At 39.2% G+C, this 21,352-nt stretch overlaps 2 protein-coding genes across 2 annotated transcripts in view; both read left to right on the top strand.

Annotated features, from left to right (window-relative positions):
• LOC125239074 overlaps positions 1-21,352 on the top strand; it is a 41,527-nt gene that overhangs the window by 17,245 nt on the left and 2,930 nt on the right. The window contains exons 2-6 of the mRNA XM_048146551.1: positions 13,090-13,171; positions 15,944-16,597; positions 17,460-17,647; positions 19,148-19,251; positions 20,931-21,083. Of these exons, the coding sequence (XP_048002508.1) occupies positions 13,102-13,171; positions 15,944-16,597; positions 17,460-17,647; positions 19,148-19,251; positions 20,931-21,083 (1,169 nt within the window). The 5' untranslated portion in view covers positions 13,090-13,101. The remainder of the gene's footprint in view (positions 1-13,089; positions 13,172-15,943; positions 16,598-17,459; positions 17,648-19,147; positions 19,252-20,930; positions 21,084-21,352) is intronic.
• Positions 1,921-4,446, top strand: LOC125239513. Its single transcript, XM_048147127.1, has 6 exons — positions 1,921-1,962; positions 2,473-2,656; positions 2,752-2,872; positions 3,213-3,368; positions 3,679-4,305; positions 4,415-4,446. The coding sequence occupies exons 3-6, from the start codon at positions 2,758-2,760 to the stop codon at positions 4,444-4,446; spliced, it is 930 nt and encodes a 309-aa protein (XP_048003084.1). The 5' UTR covers positions 1,921-1,962; positions 2,473-2,656; positions 2,752-2,757.

The raw sequence follows: 21,352 nt of genomic DNA, 5'->3' as shown, positions 1-21,352 counted from the left end.
GATGAAATCCATAAATTTTGTATTGCGTTAATCTTCAAATTACGGCATTACTATAAAAAAAATTTCGCGCTCGCTACGCTCGCGATTTATTTTCCTACGTAGAGAAACTTCTTCAAAAGGGCGCCGAAAATTTATGCCCTGACGGTGAACTAGTGGCACCTCGTACAACTGGTCGCCAAACCCATCGCAATAATGTTCTAGGGGAAACTGCGGAGATATACTACCGGCGAAACGTATATTAATTATCCTTTCTTGGAACATTTGATATCCGAGTTAGACGCCCGATTCCAACCTCATGAATACACAGTTGGCACATTACAAAAGGTCTTGCCAACGAAGACTAATAATGTTGACAACGCCACAAAAACGGAACTACTGAAAGCTGCTAAACTTTTTCTTGGGTTAACAGAAGCAGAAGACCACAAATTCAAATCTGAATACGAACTCTGGCATAATCATTGGTCAAACCTGGAGCCTGAAAAAAAAACCTAGAACTGCTATGGGGCCATTGACCAGTGTGATCCAAATTTCTTTTTCTTTCTTTCTTTCGATCAGAAAGTTGCTATTGATACTGGCCACTTGGCCAGTACAGCAACTGCTGAAAGAAGTTTTTCAACCTTAAAAAGGTTAAAAACATTTTTGCGTAATAGGACGGGACAAGAGCGCCTCACGGGGCTAGTTCTTATGTCTATCCATAGGGAAATAGCTGCCGTAATAGATGCTAATGATATTGTCAATCAACAAATTTTAAGAAGAAAGCGATTAAATATAGTTTTATAAGGAAGTAGTGTCTTTTAATCTGCATCATTATTAATTAAATGTTCGAGACCGCTTTTTATCCGGCTGAGTTTATGACCCGGACCCCCCCCTTAGACTTTCTATATATACGTGCTTGAGCATTGTCGTGTAAGAAAAAAACTTTAGCATGCTGTGGACGATTCTGACAGATTTTTTGGTTTAAATTTTCAAGCTGATTACAGTATATTGATGCGGTAACAGTCATTTCACTTGTTAGGAGTTCCCAGTGAATAATACCATGAATATCCCACCAAACGGACAGCATAACTTTTTTCGGGTGAGGCTCTGTTTTTGGTGCCTCTATTCCTTTTTCGTTTGGAGCTAGCCACTGACGTTTGCGTGTGTGATTTATATATAAGACCCATTTTTCATCTCCAGTGATAAGATGGTCCAACCAGTTGAATGTGCGGCGAAAAGACAGAAGTTGTATGCAGATATCGGCACGGCGGTTTAGTTGATCTCTATCAAGTTCGTGCGGTATCCAAACACTGTATTTGTAGTTTTTTCCCAACTCGTGTAAATGTGTTTCTATGGTGACATGAGAGCAGCCTAACTCGGTAGCAATAGTACGACTCGTTAGCCTCGGATCTCCTTCAATTAAGGTTTTTAATTTGGCTACATCAATCTGAAGACCAGACTTAGGTTGATCTGATAATGAAAAGTCGCCACTACGAAACCGCTGGAACCATCGTTTCGCCGTGGCCTCAGACACAACTTCAGGAGCAAGACGCTGACATATATTACGCACTGCTTCGGCGGCTGAATGGCCAGACTGAAATTCATATAGTAAGCAATGCCTTACATGCACTTTTAATTCGTCCATTTTCTTCCTTATATTAGCTCGGCGACAGCTAGTGAATGACTGACGAGAAACTGTGCGACTCGCCCTTTATATACTTTCGACCATAGAAGATTCTAGAACTCTCTCAAAAATTTTATGTGGAATTCAATCGATCGCTCATTACTTTCTTACCAACCCAATAGATATAGATAGATAGAATAGATAGATATATATAGAATACATTTCAGGAGGAGGTAGGGCATAGCGAATGATATTCCGCTTTGTGTCTCTAGAGCAGAGCCCAACTGGGGTAGTACCTCCGCCTTACAGAAGACCGCAGCCAAATAGCACTAGACCCTACTCGTAGTGTTGTGTTCCTGCCGGTGAGTAAGGCTGCCAAAGCTCAACGAGGGTGCGGTGTGCTGGTGACGGGACGACTTACGGAACTAACTTAACATCATTAGCCCTAACAGTCAAGTAATCAAGTGTATTTTTCTGCATACTATACATTAATGACATTATAAACTTACACACAAATTTATTTATATATTCTAGCGTCTTTGTCTTTTTTAGGTGACATTTTAGCATATTTTTGGCATCAGTCAGACATCAGTCTATCTTCAAAATCGCGGTGGCAACACTGCATGTTACGCTTTACTTCAAAATTATGACATAATCTCTGTCAACCAAGTCTGTCAGTAAATAAGAAAACTATATGCATCCTTTTCTTTAGGGTGCTAGAGAAAAGGATACCTATAGTTTTCTTAGTTCTTATTTACTGATAGACTTGTTTCACTTGTTTGACAGAATATATTATGCTGAGTCGAGTTGTTTTCTCTTCGCAGTTTACTTTGCTAATCCTTGCGCCCACGCTCATTTTGTTTTGTCGATAGTGGTATACGCCTTACGGACTCCGATATTCTGCTAAATTGAGTGATTTGCTTGCCCCCGGATTTTGATTATTGCCTAACACAACGACCTGCGCTTGACCAACGGACTTGAGCATTTCGGACGAATGGATTTCGTTTACTTTGTGGCCTTTTTAAATTTGATATATATATATTAAGTGCGGTTACGGTAAGTATCAATAGAATATCAATATTTTTTTTTAATATGGATTAGTTTCTCTTTTCTAAATTGTACGTATAAGTTAATTTTATTGTTTCTTTCAGAACATTATGCCTCCTTTGAAATGTCAATATCATGATTGTGACAATACAAACAATACCAAGTCCATGTTTTCCTTCCCTGTCAATGATGAACCTCGGTTAAAATTATGGATACAACATTCTGGTAAGAATCATACTGCATTCTTAGTTTCTTTATTCATTTTATATATATATATATTCATAGATAAATACATACATACAATCACGCCTGTATCCCATGAAGGGGTAGGCAGAGCACATGAAACTACTCAAGTTTCAGTGCCTCTCTTGGCAAAAAAGGGGTTGACAGAAAACAAAACTGGATTATATATTCATTAAGTGCAATTTTTTTCCCATTCAGTCATATTTATTGTCTGTTTTTGGTTCGTGTAAAAAATAGCGCACGACATGAGCGCGGCCTGTTGCTGGAACTGTTTGCGCACTTCCGTGCGCTTAGATTGTCATCGAGCATATAATAATTTCAGGTAACATAAATCTGACGTCTTTGACACACCAAGAATTGAAGAGACGTTACATTTGTGAGGATCACTTCAAAACTGAAGATGTATCGAATAATAACTTTAGGTCCAGACTTCTACCTGCAGCTGTGCCTCTAAAGCGTAAAGCAGCCACACCAACACGTAAGAATTGTTTGCTTAGGCTGATAGTACACTATCATATGTTTATCATAAACATATGATCATAGACCTGTATGCCTCCCTTTTTCTCTGTGAAGAAAAAGGACGGCATGTTACCTATTATATAAATATTTCTATGATAAACATGTGATAGTGGACAATTGGCTTTGGTTATATTGATTTATGATAATGTAGTTATTCTCTTTAAATCATATAAGTAAATATAAAGTATTAATAAACACAGGGTGTCCCACGCTATGCCAAATGGAAAAGGATAAAAGGAAAGTATACCTACTATTTTAAATTGTTCTAGGTCTTGTCGAGTCTCCAGAGGTTTTAAAAATTAAAACTCCACAAAAATGTTACCATCGGAAACGAATTGACTTGCCTCCTCAACCACAAGAAAACTCCTCACCATGCTCGTCAATGTTAGATGCTCCAGTGAACACCAAACAAATTCATAAACGTCGAAGGGTTCCATCTGAAGGCGAAGACGATCAGCCTGAAGTGAAGCGATTGAAGAAGCTTGCAGTAGAATTAAAAGCCAAGAACAGGAAGCAACAGTCACAGATACGTCGTTTGAGTTTAAAAGCTAACAAAAAAAAGAGAATAATTTTGGAATCACTTCGGTTCTCAAATGACATCGCAAAAACGATGGCTATGATGCAATTACGGAGGCGTCAATCAAGACGAAAATGGACTAAAACAGAAAGAGAACTGTGTCTTTCAATTTATTACAAATCTCCTTCAGCATATGTTCACATGAGACGTCAGGGGGTTATTTTGGCATCGCCATCAACAATACGAAAATGGCTAGCTCAAACTAATTGTCTCCCTGGAATCCAAAATGATGTATTCAAGAATATCGAACAACGATTTCAAAATGCTACGCTGTCAGAGAAATCTTGTGTTTTGGCATTTGACGAGATGTCAATAATGAGTTCGCTGGAATATTCAAAAAAATTTGATCAATTTGAAGGTTTTCAAGACTTTGGAAAAGGAGATAGGGCACCTATTGTGGCCAAGTATGTGTTGGTGTTTCTAATTAGAGGACTATACAATGGATGGAAAGTACCGGTAGCATACTTTTTGTCAGCAGGGAATGTTGCTGCTACAAAATTAACTCTGTTAATTAAAGTGATAATAAATAAATTTTTTGATATAGGACTTCTGCCAAAAGCCATTGTTTCGGATCAAATATCAACAAACCAAAAAGCATTGAAGGATTTAGGTGTGTCACATGGTTCTCCATTTTTTTTTGTAATGGCAGAAAAATATTCGCTTTTTTTGACATACCACACGCATTAAAAAATATAAGAAATAACCTACTCACTAGCGATTTCACAGATGGCGAGAAGATATTCTCGTTTAGTGACATAGTTTCAGCGTATGAAATTGACAAAAAAAATAAAAGCAAGAGTTTACACAAGTTGACGCCAACGCATATTAGCCCTAACAGTTTTCAAAAAATGAAGGTTAGTTTGGCAGCTCAAATACTGAGCCGTTCTGTAGCTGCTTCTATCAGAACTGTGGTAGCAACCGGAGAATTAAAGAGTAAGACAGCGCTAGATACAGCCAATTTCCTAGAAATTATCAACGACGCATTTGACGCGTTAAACAGTAAAAAATTAAAATCAAAAAATCCGTGTAGACGTGCACTGACAAAAGGCCAAAATCGAACTAGACAGGCATTACAAGATGGGAAAAATTTGCTGACGAAATTAAAGAAAATATTGAAAAAGAAGAATGGAAACACCACATATACTAGACCACCAAGCTTTGACGGATTTATGCAAAGCATTGAAGGAGTACTACAAATATTTGAAGAGGAATCAAGCGGAGGTATAAAATATTTAATAACAAGCCGTTTAAACCAAGACGTCTTAGAAAATATATTTGCTGTATTTAGGCTCAAATCTGGATTTAACAGAAATCCCACTGCCAAAGTGCTAAGAACAATATTTAGAAGCACTTTCATTAATGCGCTCATTAAAACGACAGACGGGAAAAACTGCATGGCAGACGAAGACGTTTTCATCGATAACGAAATCGTCCAAGAAAATAAACTAGAACAAAACAGAGACAAAGAAAATTTAAACCCTATGGCGGAAACTGCGGAACAAACCACAAGTGCCGCTTGTTCGAATCAACCAAAAAGAAAAGAGAAACTGCCAGGAAAACAGGTTCCTGAAATAACATTGGAGGAGTGTTCGGTGGCATACTTTGCTGGATATCTAGCTAAAAAATGCTTAGATAAATACGGGTGCGAGATCTGCCGGAACTCGTTAATAAAAGAAAACGAAGAGTTACGTGAAAAACACGAACTTCTAATTTTAAACAAAGTGTACCCCAGTGCACATGCGCCCAAGCTTTTTGCTCCGTCAGAAGCTTTATTGCATTTGGTAGACGCATCATTAAATATATTTAAGGAATACTTTGAGTCATTGATGCACCAACCTAACTTAAAAAGAAAATGCATCAATGCATTCAGCAAAATTTGTATGTATACAACATATACGAGAGTAATGAAAAAGTTTGCGAACTCCACAAGAAATATATTATAGATCTGCTGCTGTTAGTTAAAATTTTTGATTTCGGAAAGGCATACAAAAAAAATGTGATGGAAAACAAATTGAACAGTAAATTAAGAATATTAAAAAATATGTAAAATACTTTTGTGTTCGTATTTTATTTAATCATTCCGTAATTTAACTGTACCATTCATTCCGTAAAGCTAAATCAACGTTTAAGTCACAGCAGCGAGATGCGAAATTGCATGACCACATTATTAACTAAAATTAGTGGCCATACAATTGTACACTTGTTGCTCGTTATTAGCCGGGTCCACACGTCGCGAGGCAATGTGCTCACGCTCCAAAGCTCCAGGTTGCGCGGCCGGGGAAAACGCACGCATTGCCTCGGCCGAGGCACATCTACATATCACGACTGCCGCGCGAGAGAGGATTGAACATTTGCCATAATATTGGGATATACCTACTAATAAAAATACCCAGTACAGTCGAGAAATACATTTCTTACTCATCTAAGTGCGTATTCACATTATCCGATCTGATATCAAAGATATATTGAAATATTCTATTTTCTCTGCTGATATGGACAGTGGACCTATACATCTTTGACATCCTTCGTACATCCAATATATCTTTGGTACATCCGATATGGGGTCGAATAATCTGAAAATGAAAACCCAAGTGCGAAGTGTTGAAGTGTGTTTTCCCATTATCCGATCCGATATCAGATTTCGGACCGATATCCCATACATTACAGTCGCCATCTTGGATTTTTTCCATTGAAATCCTTCCGACATCCAATATCGGATCGGATAAGGTGAAAACGGATTAAGGTTTAATATATGTAGTACAGAAAACTCACCATAAGATCTAGCTAGATGAAGACGTTGCTTTGATGATGTTGATGCATAAAACATTAGCAACGCTACTAAATTAGAAACACGTGTTTAGTTTCGGACGACACGCCTATAAGCAACCTACATAATTTGGTCGAGTTAATTTGAAATGTCAAAAACAGTGCTAAGTAATTTGACATTTCAATACTAGGTAAGTATAACCAAAGATATATATGGAATAAAATAAAATATTATATACGTATTTCTAACAACGATTCAATTAAATGGGCAGGGAATCAAATTCCTTGACTGTATAGCTGTAGGTGCCTAAATAAAGATTTTTAATACTTATGGGTACCGATAAATTTATATAAATACAGTAAAGGGCGATAAAACTTGCACATCGGTCTTTGGAAAGAGACAACGTCACATAAGTGATTGGAGAGTAGAGTAGGTAGATAGGTACCTCCCTATAGGCCTATGGGTTTAATAAACACACAACAAGTAGGCGCGAACAATTCATACTTACTTTTCTATGATTCAAACACACAACAAGTAGGCGCGAACAATTCATACTTACTTTTCTATGATTCAACTTCACATCATACTTATTTTTCTAATATTCAACTAGAAAAAAAAAAAAAGCGAAAAACAACAACATAATTCTTTTTAAACACATTAAAAAAAAACCGGAGCTGGGTCTCGAACCTGAGATCTCAAAAATGCAAGTCAGATACTCTAACCCCTAAGCCAAAAAACGAGGTGCCGCCGGCTCAAAATATTGAATCATATTCAGATGTGGTTACTCGGCAATGTAATTAATTATTATCTCACTAGGTGGCACTTTTCAACATTGAAAACAGCGCCATCTGTAAATAACTCGAAAACTAAGAGGTACCAGCGACGATAACTCGCGTTAAGTAGGTCGCTACACGATGTACTGAGTTACCAATCTTTATTTATTTAATTAATCTATGTCAATATCGATAAATATCGGTGCTGATGATGAATTTTATTTTTTTATTATTATTTATTTGGATAACATGTTTACATGGTTTGACAGACAATCCAATGCGCCATAAAACTTCAATAGAACATAATAATTATTACAAAATGTAAATAATTATATTTTGTCACTAACGGCCCAATTCAAATTTTCCGACAAATTAGCTCTCAATATGATATAATTGGGATCTAACAGTGATAAAAGTGGCATTTTAAAATGTCATTTACGACTGACATATGTATAATTGTATAGAGCGTTACTAGAGTGATAACCTTAGCGTGTTTTTACATTATCCGATCAAATATCGGATGTAGAACCTATATCCTGCACACAATTATATTACAAAGGTGCCATCTTCGACATTTGCCTTTGAAAGAGATCTTTCCTACTTCGGATATCGGATCGGATAATGTAAAATAGGCTTAAAGTCCAAAACGCGTCAAAGACATTACGAAATAGACCCTAGGTAGGTATATTTCGTTGTAGCGTTATGAAATTACATTAGCTGAACCAAATGTGTTAATCGATTAACTTTATCTTTTACCTGTTAAGGTGATTAAGATATTTAGTTGTTTTAACGGATTACATAATTAGGTACAATTAATTATGTCTGCAGGGGAATCATGGTCGCGCGATAAATGATAAAACATCGGGCCGTCCCTATCGCACTTAGGCCATTTTTTAACCGCCTTCCAAATCTCAAGTGAAGGGGTTATCAAGTCGTCTGTATGTTTTTTTTTTTATTTTTTTTAATGTTTGTTCCTCGATATCTCCGTCGTTACTAGACCGATTTTGAATTTTTTTTTTTATTGAATGTATATGCATACAGATTGGTCCCATTTTTTTCAGAACCCAGTTCTGATGATGGGATCCTGGAGAAATCGAGGGAACTCCTCAAATCTGAAAGGCATACATATGGTGATTTTTGTGTTTTTAAAGGAACAGCATGCATTTACGTACGGAACAGTGACATTTGGTGCAGTGGAACTCCTGATGATGGTCAGAATGGAACTCCTCAAATCTGAACGGCACACTTATAGTGACTTTGGTATTTTTATAAGAACAGCATGCACTTACGTCCAGAACAGTGATATTTGGTGCAGTGGAATTGCTGATGATGGTCAGAACGGAACTCCTCAAATCTGAACGGCACACTTATAGTGACTTTGGTATTTTTATTATAAGAACAGCATGCACTTACGTCCAGAACAGTGACATTTGGTGCAGTGGAACTGCTGATGAAGAGTGAGCCGCTCCTGGTTAGAGTTCCGTTCTGATAATCATTCCTATCTGTAAGTACTTCAGAATCATCCAGATTTCAAAATTGGTTCAGAAATGACGGAGATATCGAATAACAAACATTAAAAAATATACAGACGAATTGATAACATAATCCAACATTTGAAAGTATTTATCACCAGAACCCCAAAGGAAGGCGGTTTTTTTTTCTTAAAAATTTTTTCAAAGTTGTCTACCCCACTTTTTTGTAACATGGGTATTTTTTACGCGATTCATACTCAGAATCGCAAGGCCTTTCGATCCCGATAGGAGAAAAAAAGTCCCAAGATTTCCATACATTTTTCAGACCTTCCATTCCGTTACCGCCATACAAAATGTATGAAAAAATGGTAACGGAATGGGTAAAAAACCTTGGGACACTTTTTTCCTCCTATTAGGATTGAAAGAGCTCGCGATTCTGAGTGGAAATCACATAAAAACTTCCAAATCCAAAAAAGTGGAGTGGAGAACTTTGAGAAAAATGGTCCACTTAGGTACCAATAGTGCGATAGGGACGGCCTGATGTTTTATCATTTATCGCGTCACCATAATTGTCTGCCTGGTGGCTGAGAATTAGGATGTTTTCTATTTATCATAGCAACATATACCTACGTGACTCTCAATAGTTGCCAAGTGCAAAACAGTTTACATTAGACGGTGGCGCCCCCATTCATTTCTACCCTTTTTTTAGAAGCTGTAAAAACCCGCGAGACGGGCATATCTAGTCACTAGCTTTTTCCCCTGCTTCGCCCGCGTACTAATCTAATCTTGTTTTCCCATACAAACTTTGGACCCCCATTTCACCCCCCCCCCCCCCCCCCCCCAGAGGGTGAATTTTGAAAAATCCTTTCTTAGTGCTGCTGCCACGTGCCAAATTTGGAATCTCTAGGACCAGCGGTTTCGGCTGTGCGTTGATATGTCAGTCAGTCAGTCAGTTTCTTCTTTTATATATTTAGATATCATAATAAATTTTGTATGGCGCCATGGGCACTGAACGCGCGTCATACTCGTATCGTATGTCACCTTTTAAGTTCCTCACTATGCACCATCATTCTGTTTGGCTTGTGGTTTACATGGCCTCTTTCTGTGGTGAGATATCTTTACATACCTGTTTAGGGTAGACCGAGGTAAATAGGATCACGGGGTAAATTGGATCCGTAGACAAAATACCAATCGCTCACGCTCTGTGGCGATAGAAACGCAACTGTCACTTGTGCCAATACGGAAGAGAAGAACAAAACTTTTCGCAGTCGGTCGCTTCTTTGATCTCTGTTGAAATCTTTTATGTTTTTAACCCTTTGACCGCCAAGAATACCTAAAGGCGTTGTGTGCTGCCGTGCCCACGACGCTAGCAACGCCTAAAGTTGCTATGGCGGACGCTTTCAAAGCAATTATCCTGCTGACATATAGGTATCGTTATTTACTATTAGTAGAGGTATATGCGTGTAGACAACACATTTTGACGCGAGAGGCAAAGCGTTCAAAAGGTTAAAATATTTGTTATGTCTGACCTCGCAGGCTAAGATACATAATTAAAATTAAACTTTAAGGTGCTCAAATTAATGCAGAATTTCTGTTTGTATGCATTAAACATATTTCTTACGACTCACGTCACATACTAAAACTTCTGTGAGTCCATAGTTGAAATAAATGTTTTCATTCATTCATCCATTCATTTAAGACCTATACAATACAAATTCATCGAGTGCATCGATGCAATATTTAAGATATCAACTGATTTAACACTTCGATCCAATTTACCCTGTGATCCGCTTCCCTTCAGTCTACCCTATATAGAACATGTAGGTCGAATGACGTGCAATATTGTTGACTTGTATTAAAATGATTTTTTGCGGCGTTAGTTCCGGCTGCTTAACAATGAGTGGAGAAATCCCACCCGAACTACTTAACATACAATTAGTTAAAAATTAATGGGTCATGCACAGATTCAGGTTTTAGGTACTAGGGTCCCACTTAGGTATGTACACTATATCATCATCATCATCATCATATCAGCCTTTAACGCCCACTGCTAAGCCACACCTCGGACACTGGCGATCAAATTTTTTTTTTTTTTTTAATTCATAATAATTAACACAGCATTACAGATAAACCAAAGTACTGTGAAAATACATATCAGCAGTTCTCGAAAAGTTTGTACAAAAATTAAGGAAAAAGTTAAATTTGTTTCTATTATTCCTATTTTGTTACCAAGATTTTTTTTGATGAATTGAGATTTCAGTAAGTTTTATATCGTCATTAAGGTTCTCTAGTATCTATATTTTCTTAATTATAACAATTATCCTGTATATATCTTACGAAAGTCGACTTATATTACTAAATGTTGGTAACAAAATAGGATCAATTAAAATTTGCTGACGTGGCTATGTACAAAGTATTCGGGAACTGCTCATATATGATCCCTATATATACATAACGGGAAAAAGTTAACATACAATAAACACTAATAAGGCACAGAAGAAGGACGAACATCCATCATCTCGCTGAACCTCAGACATTCATCACGTACAATCATCCATCTACTAGCAAACACATCACATTCAGGCGCTGATGCGAGGAGTAAATTCAAGCTGTGTAATGCTCGAACAAAAGGAGTGTTCCGAATATATGAAAGAGGCGCGTTCCTAGCACCAGGCTAAGCTCGTGTAGGTGAACGCGTACTATGCTTGTTAAGAATGAAATATGACAGGTCGACTCGGTTCTTGACGGGCGGTAACCGAGGGGGGAGGACGGCACTTTCAGCGGGGAGCGGGGGTGGCCATACTGTACGATAGTACTCTTTATTATACACACATACTGTGGCTGAGCATAGGCCTCTCTTCTAGTACCTACGGCACTTGTCCCGGTCCTGAGCTAGTCTAGTCTCATTCAGTCGTCCACCCATGCGCGGATCCAGGGGGGGCATGACCCCCCCCCCTGGAGCCTAGGCTGGCCATACAAATGGACCACGTGACCCCCCTCGGAGGGCCTGGGCCTTTACCACATGACCCCCCCTGGGCTCGAAGCTGGATCCGCGCTTGCGTCCACCCAACTAGCCAACGGATGCCAGGCGCTTCTTAGTTCTTACATCTGTCTAGCGGACTTGTACTATTATATATTCTGTGCTAGCGGCCACCATTCCGTTAACGTTATAATGGCCACAGACTAGCCAAAGGCAAAGACGTGGCCTACGATGGAGTGAGTTCGCCTAGAAGCTGCCTATTCACCCTTGATTTGAAGGTTGCTGGGTTGAGCTGGGAATTCAAATCAAGGGTGAACAGGCATCTTCTGAGCGAGCTCACTCCATCGTAGGCCACGTCTGCCTTTGGCTAGTCTGTGGTCAAGAGTAAGCCCATTCATAATAATAAAATATAATTATAGAGGTATATTGTATACCTAGCCACCGACATCCAAAATTTCATTTAGATTTAACTGAACTCCAGACCAAAAAAAACCGGCCAAGAGCGTGTCGGGCCACGCTCAGTGTAGGGTTCCGTAGTTTTTCGTATTTTTCTCAAAAACTACTGAACCTATCAAGTTCAAAACAATTTTCCTAGAAAGTATTTATAAAGTTCTACTTTTGTGATTTTTTTCATATTTTTTAAACATATGGTTCAAAAGTTAGAGGGGGGGACGCACTTTTTTTTCCTTTAGGAGCGATTATTTCCGAAAATATTAATATTATCAAAAAACAGTCTTAGTAAACGGCCTTATTCATTTTTAAATACCTATCCAACAATATATCACACGTTGGGGTTGGAATGAAAAAAAATATCAGCCCCCACTTTACATGTAGAGGGGGTACCCTAATAAAACATTTTTTTCCATTTTTTATTTTTGCACTTTGTTGGCGTGATTGATATACGTATTGGTACCAAATTTCAGCTTTCTAGTGCTTACGGTTACTGAGATTATCCGCGGACGGACGGACGGACGGACGGACGGACAGACAGACATGGCGAAACTATAAGGGTTCCTAGTTGACTACGGAACCCTAAAAACTGTATCAAAAACTGGTTTCACAAGTTGTTGGCCATACCCAAAATAACTAAGATCAGGTATTCTATTTCCAGATTGCCCGAAAGATGGCGTCGTGTGTCGGCCGGACCGCGCTCTTGCTGATTCTGGTGACCTCTGTCACGTCACAGTTTTATGGTAAGACTCATTATCATCCTCCTTGCGTTATCCCGGCATTCACCACGACTCATGGGAGCCTGGGGTCTGCTTTGACAACTAATCCCAAGATAGGCACTAGTTTTACGAAAGCGACTGCCATCAGACCTTCCAACCCGAATGGTAACTAGACCTTATTGGAATTAGTCCGGTTTCCTCACGATGTTTTCCTTCACCGAAAAGCGACTGGCAAATATCAAATGACATTTCGCACATAAGTGAAAAAGTCATTGGTGCGAGCCGGGGTTCGAACCCGCGACCTCCAGAACGAAAGTCGCACGCACTTACCGCTAGGCTACCAGCGCATGAAGACTCCTTTCCGTAAGGTAGCACTATTCTGAGCTTACATACCTACGTGTGCTTTACGTTTACGGACCTCAGAATACTAGGAAGCCCTTGGGGTTACGGAAAGGTTAAGGTTTAAGGTTTACGTCCGCCATTTAAATAGTCTTCATTATCGATCAACGAGAGAAATCCATATTTAGTTCGTATCAGTTAAATGAGAGATTGTATACCTTATTTTAAGGAATTAAGGCTCAAAGTTCAAATTGATCAGTTAAGGGTGTTGCTGACGCATGCGCACTGTAACTTTTGATAAATTACTTAAATTTCCACTTTAAAGGTCTGTCTATATGGGACGATTAAACTGTACCGATTTGATTTGACGCGATCACGTATTATATTATACTAGCTTTTGTCCGCGGCTTCGCTCGCGTTAGAAAGAGACAAAAAGTAGGTAACCTATGTCACTCTCCATCCCTTCAACTATCTCCACTTAAAAAATCACGTCAATTCGTCGCTCCGTTTTGCCGTGAAAGACGGACAAACAAACAGACACACACACTTTCCCATTTATAATATAAGTACCTATGGATTTAGCGCCCGATAGTTTAAAAAAAAAAACATTCAAATCTTTCAACCCTTCGATTCGATTCATGTGATCTGCCTACCCTTTTTGGGGTTGCATTCTTGATTATATGTAAGTATGTGTGTGCTAAAATCAAGAGTATAAAAATATAAGAACCTGTTCGTTTCCGGGGAACCCCGGATCCAACGTAAAAGTCACAAATATTGGAAACACCCGGAAGCCGATTCGAACGTATAAATTCAATCGGTTACTTTGAAATACGAAATGTATTAATTGATTAATTGGCACCCTACTGTTTTTTTTTAATCTATCTTGAAGCGCTTACCCGAATTAACTGTAGGTAATGTACTTACCTACTTATTCATTTGGTTAGTCTTTCGTTTGGCTAAGTCAACAATACGCTTACCGAATTGATAGGGATTTTAAAAACAAATTTTATTAGTAACCAGTTCCGGTCCGTGCGCGATCTTTTCTCATTGAGTAGGTAGAAATCACGTAGAAATAATATGAAAATTCTGGAATATTTTGGAAATACAGGCATGAGTTTAATACATGCATCATCATCCTCATTGCGTTATCCCGGCATTTGCCACGGCTCATGGGGGCCGGGGGTCCGCTTTGAGTGCATGCATGATTGTTTATCATAAAATCTATCAATATACACTGTTATCAAGTTAAAATACGATTTTATTAAGCGCGAATGGATCAATATTTATGAAAACCGCGGCCATATTTCCCGCGTCATTGTATTTATGTTGATTTTATGCAAACGACCGGTAAATTGTTGTTTTATTGCATAACACAATAATGAGCGTACCTATTAGTAGTTAATATATTATAAACTGGATTCTCGCCGTGTGCTATTTATATTGTTTAGGTATTTAGTCATCAAGAACATTGCACTTTTGGTTTATTGTTATATTTTGGCGGCTCGGTCTTGCTGTTGCTACATACGAAACCATAAGGTATGTCTAAAATAATAAGAACTAGGTACAGTGCAACATAATATAGAAGAAATCAAACAAAACATTGATTTTAACTTTCACGATTATTACACATAATTATTTTAAAACTCGGGACTTAATCGCGTATCAAAACCAAGTGCGTGTAGTTCGAAAAACTCGCGCGGCTGTCAGGGTGTTGTCATATCAACCCAGTCTTCTCCGAGACCACGGGGGCAACGCCGTCCCTGGAACGTTGGAGGTCAGTTTAATGTGTAGGTAGTCATACGCGATTAAGTCCCGATTTTAAAAATAATTAAGTCAAACAAAATTGAAATAAATAAGATTGTTGCCATGTTTAAACATTTTACACCAAAATTATGACAATTAAAAATAAAGTAGCGCCCTTATTTATGTATAATACATTGTAAAGTAGGTACCTAAGTCGTGTAAAAGGACCTGGGTCAGTAGATCAGAGTAGCGACTGAAAACATCTGATACGGCGGCGTTTGGTGTGATAGGTACATATCCCAAAACCGGTCCCGGCAAATTTCTCGGAAGTATTTTTATCACCCATATTCATAACCCATTGACGTCTAAAGACGTCAGAAGTTGCGCGCAGTTAAAGCCTGACCAGAAATAAGTATATTGACTACGCTCCATGTTGCGGAATTTTATTACAACTATTCTCTTCATACTACTTACCTCTATACTGAACTGTCACCGCATACATCAGAATAAAAGCGCCCTCTTGACAATAGTCAAATATTTTTGGTCAGCCTTTACAGTCCAATAGCCTACTTCGCGCATTCTTACAAAGCCGCCGCGATAGACGATAGGCGACGTTCCTATAAGGTCTACTTAAAACCAAAGACAAAAGAAAAGAACGATTTCACGTACTTCGGTTGTTTTCCCAAAACACATATTTATTTTTTATTTTTACAGATTTATTTCAAGGATTCAAACCATTCCCAACGCATCACCCTTCATACGGATCGTACACGACACGTAAACCCGAGAAAACATACAGACAAACAACCAAGCGAGAAGAGACCACAAAAGCATACGAATTTGATCTCTACAATAACCCCTTTCTACCACAATTCAATTTAGACAGAAACCAGAACGATTATAAAAGAAAAAAGAACACAACTAGTACTTACAGCACTACGGTAAAACCAAAAAAGAAAACTACAACCAATAAAAGGGCACAGAATCTACAAGAATATAACAATAATAATATTTATGACGGGAAAATAAACGATGTAGGTGACTATTACACACAAAAACCGAATTATAACAATTATTACACGACAGAGAACCCGTTTAACAAAGGGGTTAACAGTTACGAAAACCCGTATAACAAAGGGGTTAGACCTGTGGTTACTAATGGGCCTCCTATAACGAATAGGCCGGTGACCAAAAGGCCTAACTATGTGGTTACCTCGAAGCCTAACTATGGGGTTAACGCGAGGCCAAAAGACGAAGATTCTATAGCGTTTCCTGATGATGACGCTACACCGGAGATTATTATTGGACCTGATGAGGACTATATGAGTAATGTGGAGAAGAAGAGGTACATAGAACTGGCGGAACGAAGTAAGTAACTATTAAATAGTTCGTATTTTTACGTGTTTTTTTTGTTCATACCTGAATAGTCGAGAGGCGATGACTTTTATTTACGTCTTTCGGTGGCTGCCATTCTTCAACCCACCAACTAAATGGCAGCTGACGTCCTCAAGGTTTATTATACTACATTCGCCCTTAACCACTTTACAAGTTTTCTTCCGAGAGGCGAAAACTTGTAAAGTGAAAATTCCTGTCTAGTGGTCAAGAAATATGTACTAATATTTATTGTTCTCTTTCCACGGAGACAGACAAGACAAACTTATTTTAGTGCAGTGAGCAGAAAGTTGCTACTTTTCACACGGAGAACATAAAAATGATTTAATACTTACTATTTAACCCTATACACCCATTGGGTCATTTTCAATCCGCTTCGCTGCAGAAAACTCGCTCCTATTCATTAAAATTAATAAAGAATTGAACCTATTTGCGTTATCCCTGCATTTGCCACGGCTCATGGGAGCCTGGGGTCCGCTTTGACAACTAATCCCAAGGTTTGGCGTAGGCACTAGTTTTTCGAAAGTGACTGCCACCTGACCTTCCAACCTGAAGGGTAAACTAGACCTTATTGGAATTAAGTAGTCCGATTTCCTCAGGATGTTCTCCTTCACCGAAAAGCGACTGGCAAATATCAAATGACATTTCGCACATAAATTCCGAAAAACTCATTGGTGCGGCCGGGGTTCGAACCCGCGACCTTCGGAACGAAAGCCGCACGTACTTACCGCTAGGCTACCGCTAAGCACCTCAAGGAGTACAGAATTAAAAAGTTGTGGGCAAACAAGGTTTGTCGAGCTAAGCTCAACTTTTTCACCGTATTTTATGTCGTTTTCAGAATGCGACGAGTACAAAGCACTCGGCACGAAAGCAGTCCAAGCTATCCCTCTCCTCCCGCGTCCAGAGCCAGTTCAAATCAGCGTGAGGAAATGTGCACCCACCACTGTGCCTCTGGTGGTGGGGGGGAAAGTGGTGGACATACAGGAGTTTCCACATATGGCGTTACTAGGATGGAGGAAAATTCAGGTACTTAAGTAAACTTGATTTATGAAAACATCTAGTTTATACTATTTACCCATTCCAGAGAACACACATCCATACACAAAAATTAGTGTAGGTGTTATTTGAAAGTTAATTTTAGTCTCTATCGGAAAATGCCATAAAATTCATAACATTTCTCATAAAAAAGGGAACTTTTAGCAAAAGAAACCAACGTGTATCCTTGATAAAAAAAACAAAAAAATTAAACACAATAAAATCAACAAATAAAGGAAAAAATAACTTAAAACTAAACTTAAACCCTAGTTTTTTTCTCCCCTGACCCTCTGTGTAGCTTTTAGGCCAGAGAAAACCCCATATGTCACCTTTACCTCCCCTTTTAAACTCGTCTAGGGTATCAAACCAGTCAAATTGCATACCCACTTTTTTCCTTTGTAACCACCGCAGACTGGCGATTATTGATTTTAAGAAAATGATTGACAATGTTTCTTAAAGTACTTTAATTGTCCTTTCAAATGATACCAATATTGATAGGTTACGATGAATAAGATTAGAGGTATATCTGCTTGAAACGAATTTTGCGCGAGGTGTAATTTGATAGACGCCGAATGTATGGGAACGCGTGTCAAGCGGTACTCCCCGCCTACAGGTATGTGGTTGTAGTTTGCTTATTTATTATCCGATCGTAGAAATTTAAAAAGCAACAGATAGCTTAATAATGTAGTTAAATGATTTATATAACATATTTTTTAGCTAAGTGGCCGTTTTCATTGCCTTTTTGAGTCACAAAAATCAAAAAAGAGAGTAAAAAAAAAGTATTTTTTGCATTATTGTTAATTAAAAAATAACTAACAAAACTATACTTTTCACATATAAGAAATCTTAATCAGCATGTTATACGCTTTCAATTGACACCTCATTTTTCAAAATTGGATAAGGGGTTCTAGACAAATTGGCAAAAAAATGAAACCCGGGACCGCGATCTTTGTGACGTCATAGTTAACCCTCCCACAGTCTGAGAATGCGACAAGTCATTATTTCGTACTCAGTAAAGTCTACCGATCACAACGATACCACTTGTCAGCAGTATACTCTCCAGTCACATCAACTTTTTCCGAGACCCTCTCGCCGCTCTACTAATAAAGCGGAAGCACCACTCTTTTCCATTAATATATTTTCCCTCACTAGCTCGGAAACACGTGTTTTGTCCTTTAATACCAGCGGATAAAAACGCATTTTATCCACTAGTGGGTAAAGTAATATGACCTTGAATAAAGTCAAATTAACTGCTTTAAAATTGATAAAAGTAGATGAATTTAGTAATAAAGATGATTTACCACCTGTGGAACTACTGGAAGCAGTGATAAGCGCATTTTTTGCATTGTAGTTTCCATGCTATAGTGAGGGGAAAAGTATTGTGTTACACTCGGGTGCAAATGTATATTACTTCTCGTGTGTTAAAATACAACTTTTCCCCCTTGTATAACAAATAACTATTATCAGATTGTAACAGTCATCTGTTTTCAGTCAGCTGGCTACTCGTGGAAATGCGGAGGCTCCCTCGTCAGTGACCAGTTTATCCTGACTGCAGCCCACTGCTCGTTCCAGGATCGGGACAACACCGTTGTGAAGTAAGTTACTATTTCATCACTACTCATAGCTCGTTCAAAAGAAGTTTGCTGAGAACTATAAATAACTGAAGAGGGAAAATGGTTGGGCACGATACGACACAACGAATTCATCAATTAAAAAATTAAAATTTTGAAAAAACCCCCGACCGCGATCTAGTGGACCGATTTTCATGAAACATGGCTAAGAGCACTCCCGACTAACTCAGCTTTCAGATAAAAAAAACTAAATCAAAATCGGTTCATCCGTTCGAGAGCTACGATGCCACAGACAGACACACACACAGACAAACAGACAGACAGACAGACAGACAGACAGACAGACAGACAGACAGACAGACAGACAGACAGACAGACACGTCAAACTTATAACACCCCTTCGTTTTTACGTCGGGGGTTAAAAAGGAAGGCAGAAGACCCGCACACATGGAAGGAGTTGCTCCACAGACAAGAGACCAACCCTTAAATGAATGACGGTAATGATAGCTCGTTGTTTGCACAGATGGCAAAATAATTACAAACTCGAACCATCAAAATCTTCCGCATCTACCCTTAATGTGTATTAACTACCTATTCTCGGCTTCAGCATCCAAACATTCAAGAAAAGAATGGCCCATCTTAAAGCCGACAAGCCAGAGCCTCTACATTATCTCCCTTCCCTTGTGTTGCGCGTCCTTCATGAACCTGACTTCATGAAGCTTCTTGACAGTATACATTTCCAATATGACTTGGAACTCCGGTTGTTGTTTAAGAAGTTTAACACTCTTACGGTAGATGTCGCTACGGGTCCCATTGACCTTAGTAATGGAAAATTTCGCTGGCTTGGTTGAAGTCTTGGTGGCTCAGTTGGCAGAGCGCTGGAGTATCGATCCAGAGGCTGTGAGTTCAAGTCTCACCCAAGGCAGACATTTTCCACTTTTAAATTTATTCTAAGCCTAGTATACATGTGTACCTATAGATAGTAAAAGCCTCTTTGGATTCTGTGGTTGTAAAAGAGAAGAGTCTTAGAAAGTATGCATACTTTACCCACAGACCAGTCGGCCTAGCCGAAATGACAATCGTTGAAGCTAGACGCCGATCGAAACATGCGCGGTGTTCCCCATGACCCCCCCCCCTGGAGCCTAGGTTGGCCATACAAATAGACCACGTGACCACACCACGGATACTGGCGATCAAATATATGAAAGAGGCGCGTTCCTAGCACACTGTCTAAGCTCGTGTAGGTGAACGCGTACTATGCTTGTGTGAGTGAGATATGACAGGTCGACTGTTCACGTTTTTGACAGGCGGTAACTGTGAGGTAACCGAGAGGGGGTGGGCAGCACTTTCAGCGGGGAGCGGGAGTGGCCATACTGTACGATAGTACTCTTTATTATACTGTGACGTGACTCCCCCCTGGGTACGAAGCTGGATCCGCGCTTGGATCGAAACGCAATCTGGTTCTGTCCTACCTACGATAATTAATGATATTATAGTAAGCGTTGGTGCAATTGGCTACGAGTCCCTCAAATCAAGAGTGAACAGGCATCTTCTGGGCGAGCTCACTCCATCGTAGGCCACGTCTTTGCCTTCGGCTAGTCTGTGGCCAAGAGTAAGCCCATTTATAATTTAAAAAAAAGTACGTAATTCTTCTCTTTCCGCACAAACTTTACCCAACCCTAATCGTCATCTATTTTTTACAGTGGACCTCCCAGCGCGGTGCAACTCGGCTCGTCATACCTGGACGACCCTGGAGCGCTAGTCGTCAAGGTCGCAGCCGTCATCAGACACCCGAAGTACAAGCTACCTAAGTCTTACTACGACTTGGCGCTTGTCAAACTTGTCAACACTATCAAGTAAGAATCAAACACAAGAGTCGGACTTCCGGTTTGAGCGCCATCTTAGGGCCTCCACAGACGGGAGACAAAACTGTTTTGTCTCCGTCGTATTTGTATGAAAAGTTGCGTCGCCTCGTGTGCGCACCTTCATACTAGCCCATAGACCGAGCGACGGAGACAAAACAGTTTTGTCTCCCGTCTGTGGGGGCCCTTAGCGGTTTCTTGTCGTGAATAATTTCTTTTTCTTTTGCTCAATAATGTTGTTTAAAGTGTAATATCGATAGCTT

This window comes from Leguminivora glycinivorella, chromosome 25 (assembly GCF_023078275.1).
Source record: "Leguminivora glycinivorella isolate SPB_JAAS2020 chromosome 25, LegGlyc_1.1, whole genome shotgun sequence".
Taxonomy (NCBI): domain Eukaryota; kingdom Metazoa; phylum Arthropoda; class Insecta; order Lepidoptera; family Tortricidae; genus Leguminivora; species Leguminivora glycinivorella.
This window is presented reverse-complemented; position numbering and strand designations above follow the sequence as displayed.

What these genes read in the sequence shown, in the direction of transcription:
- LOC125239513 (XM_048147127.1), top strand. Translation starts at nt 2,758, where the DNA reads ATGCCTCCTTTGAAATGTCAATATCATGATTGTGACAATACAAACAAT. An exon ending in TAAAGCAGCCACACCAACAC is followed by an intron (nt 3,369 to 3,678) that starts GTAAGAATTGTT and finishes AAATTGTTCTAG; the next exon opens with GTCTTGTCGAGTCTCCAGAG. An exon ending in TGACGAGATGTCAATAATGA is followed by an intron (nt 4,306 to 4,414) that starts GTTCGCTGGAAT and finishes GTTTCTAATTAG; the next exon opens with AGGACTATACAATGGATGGA.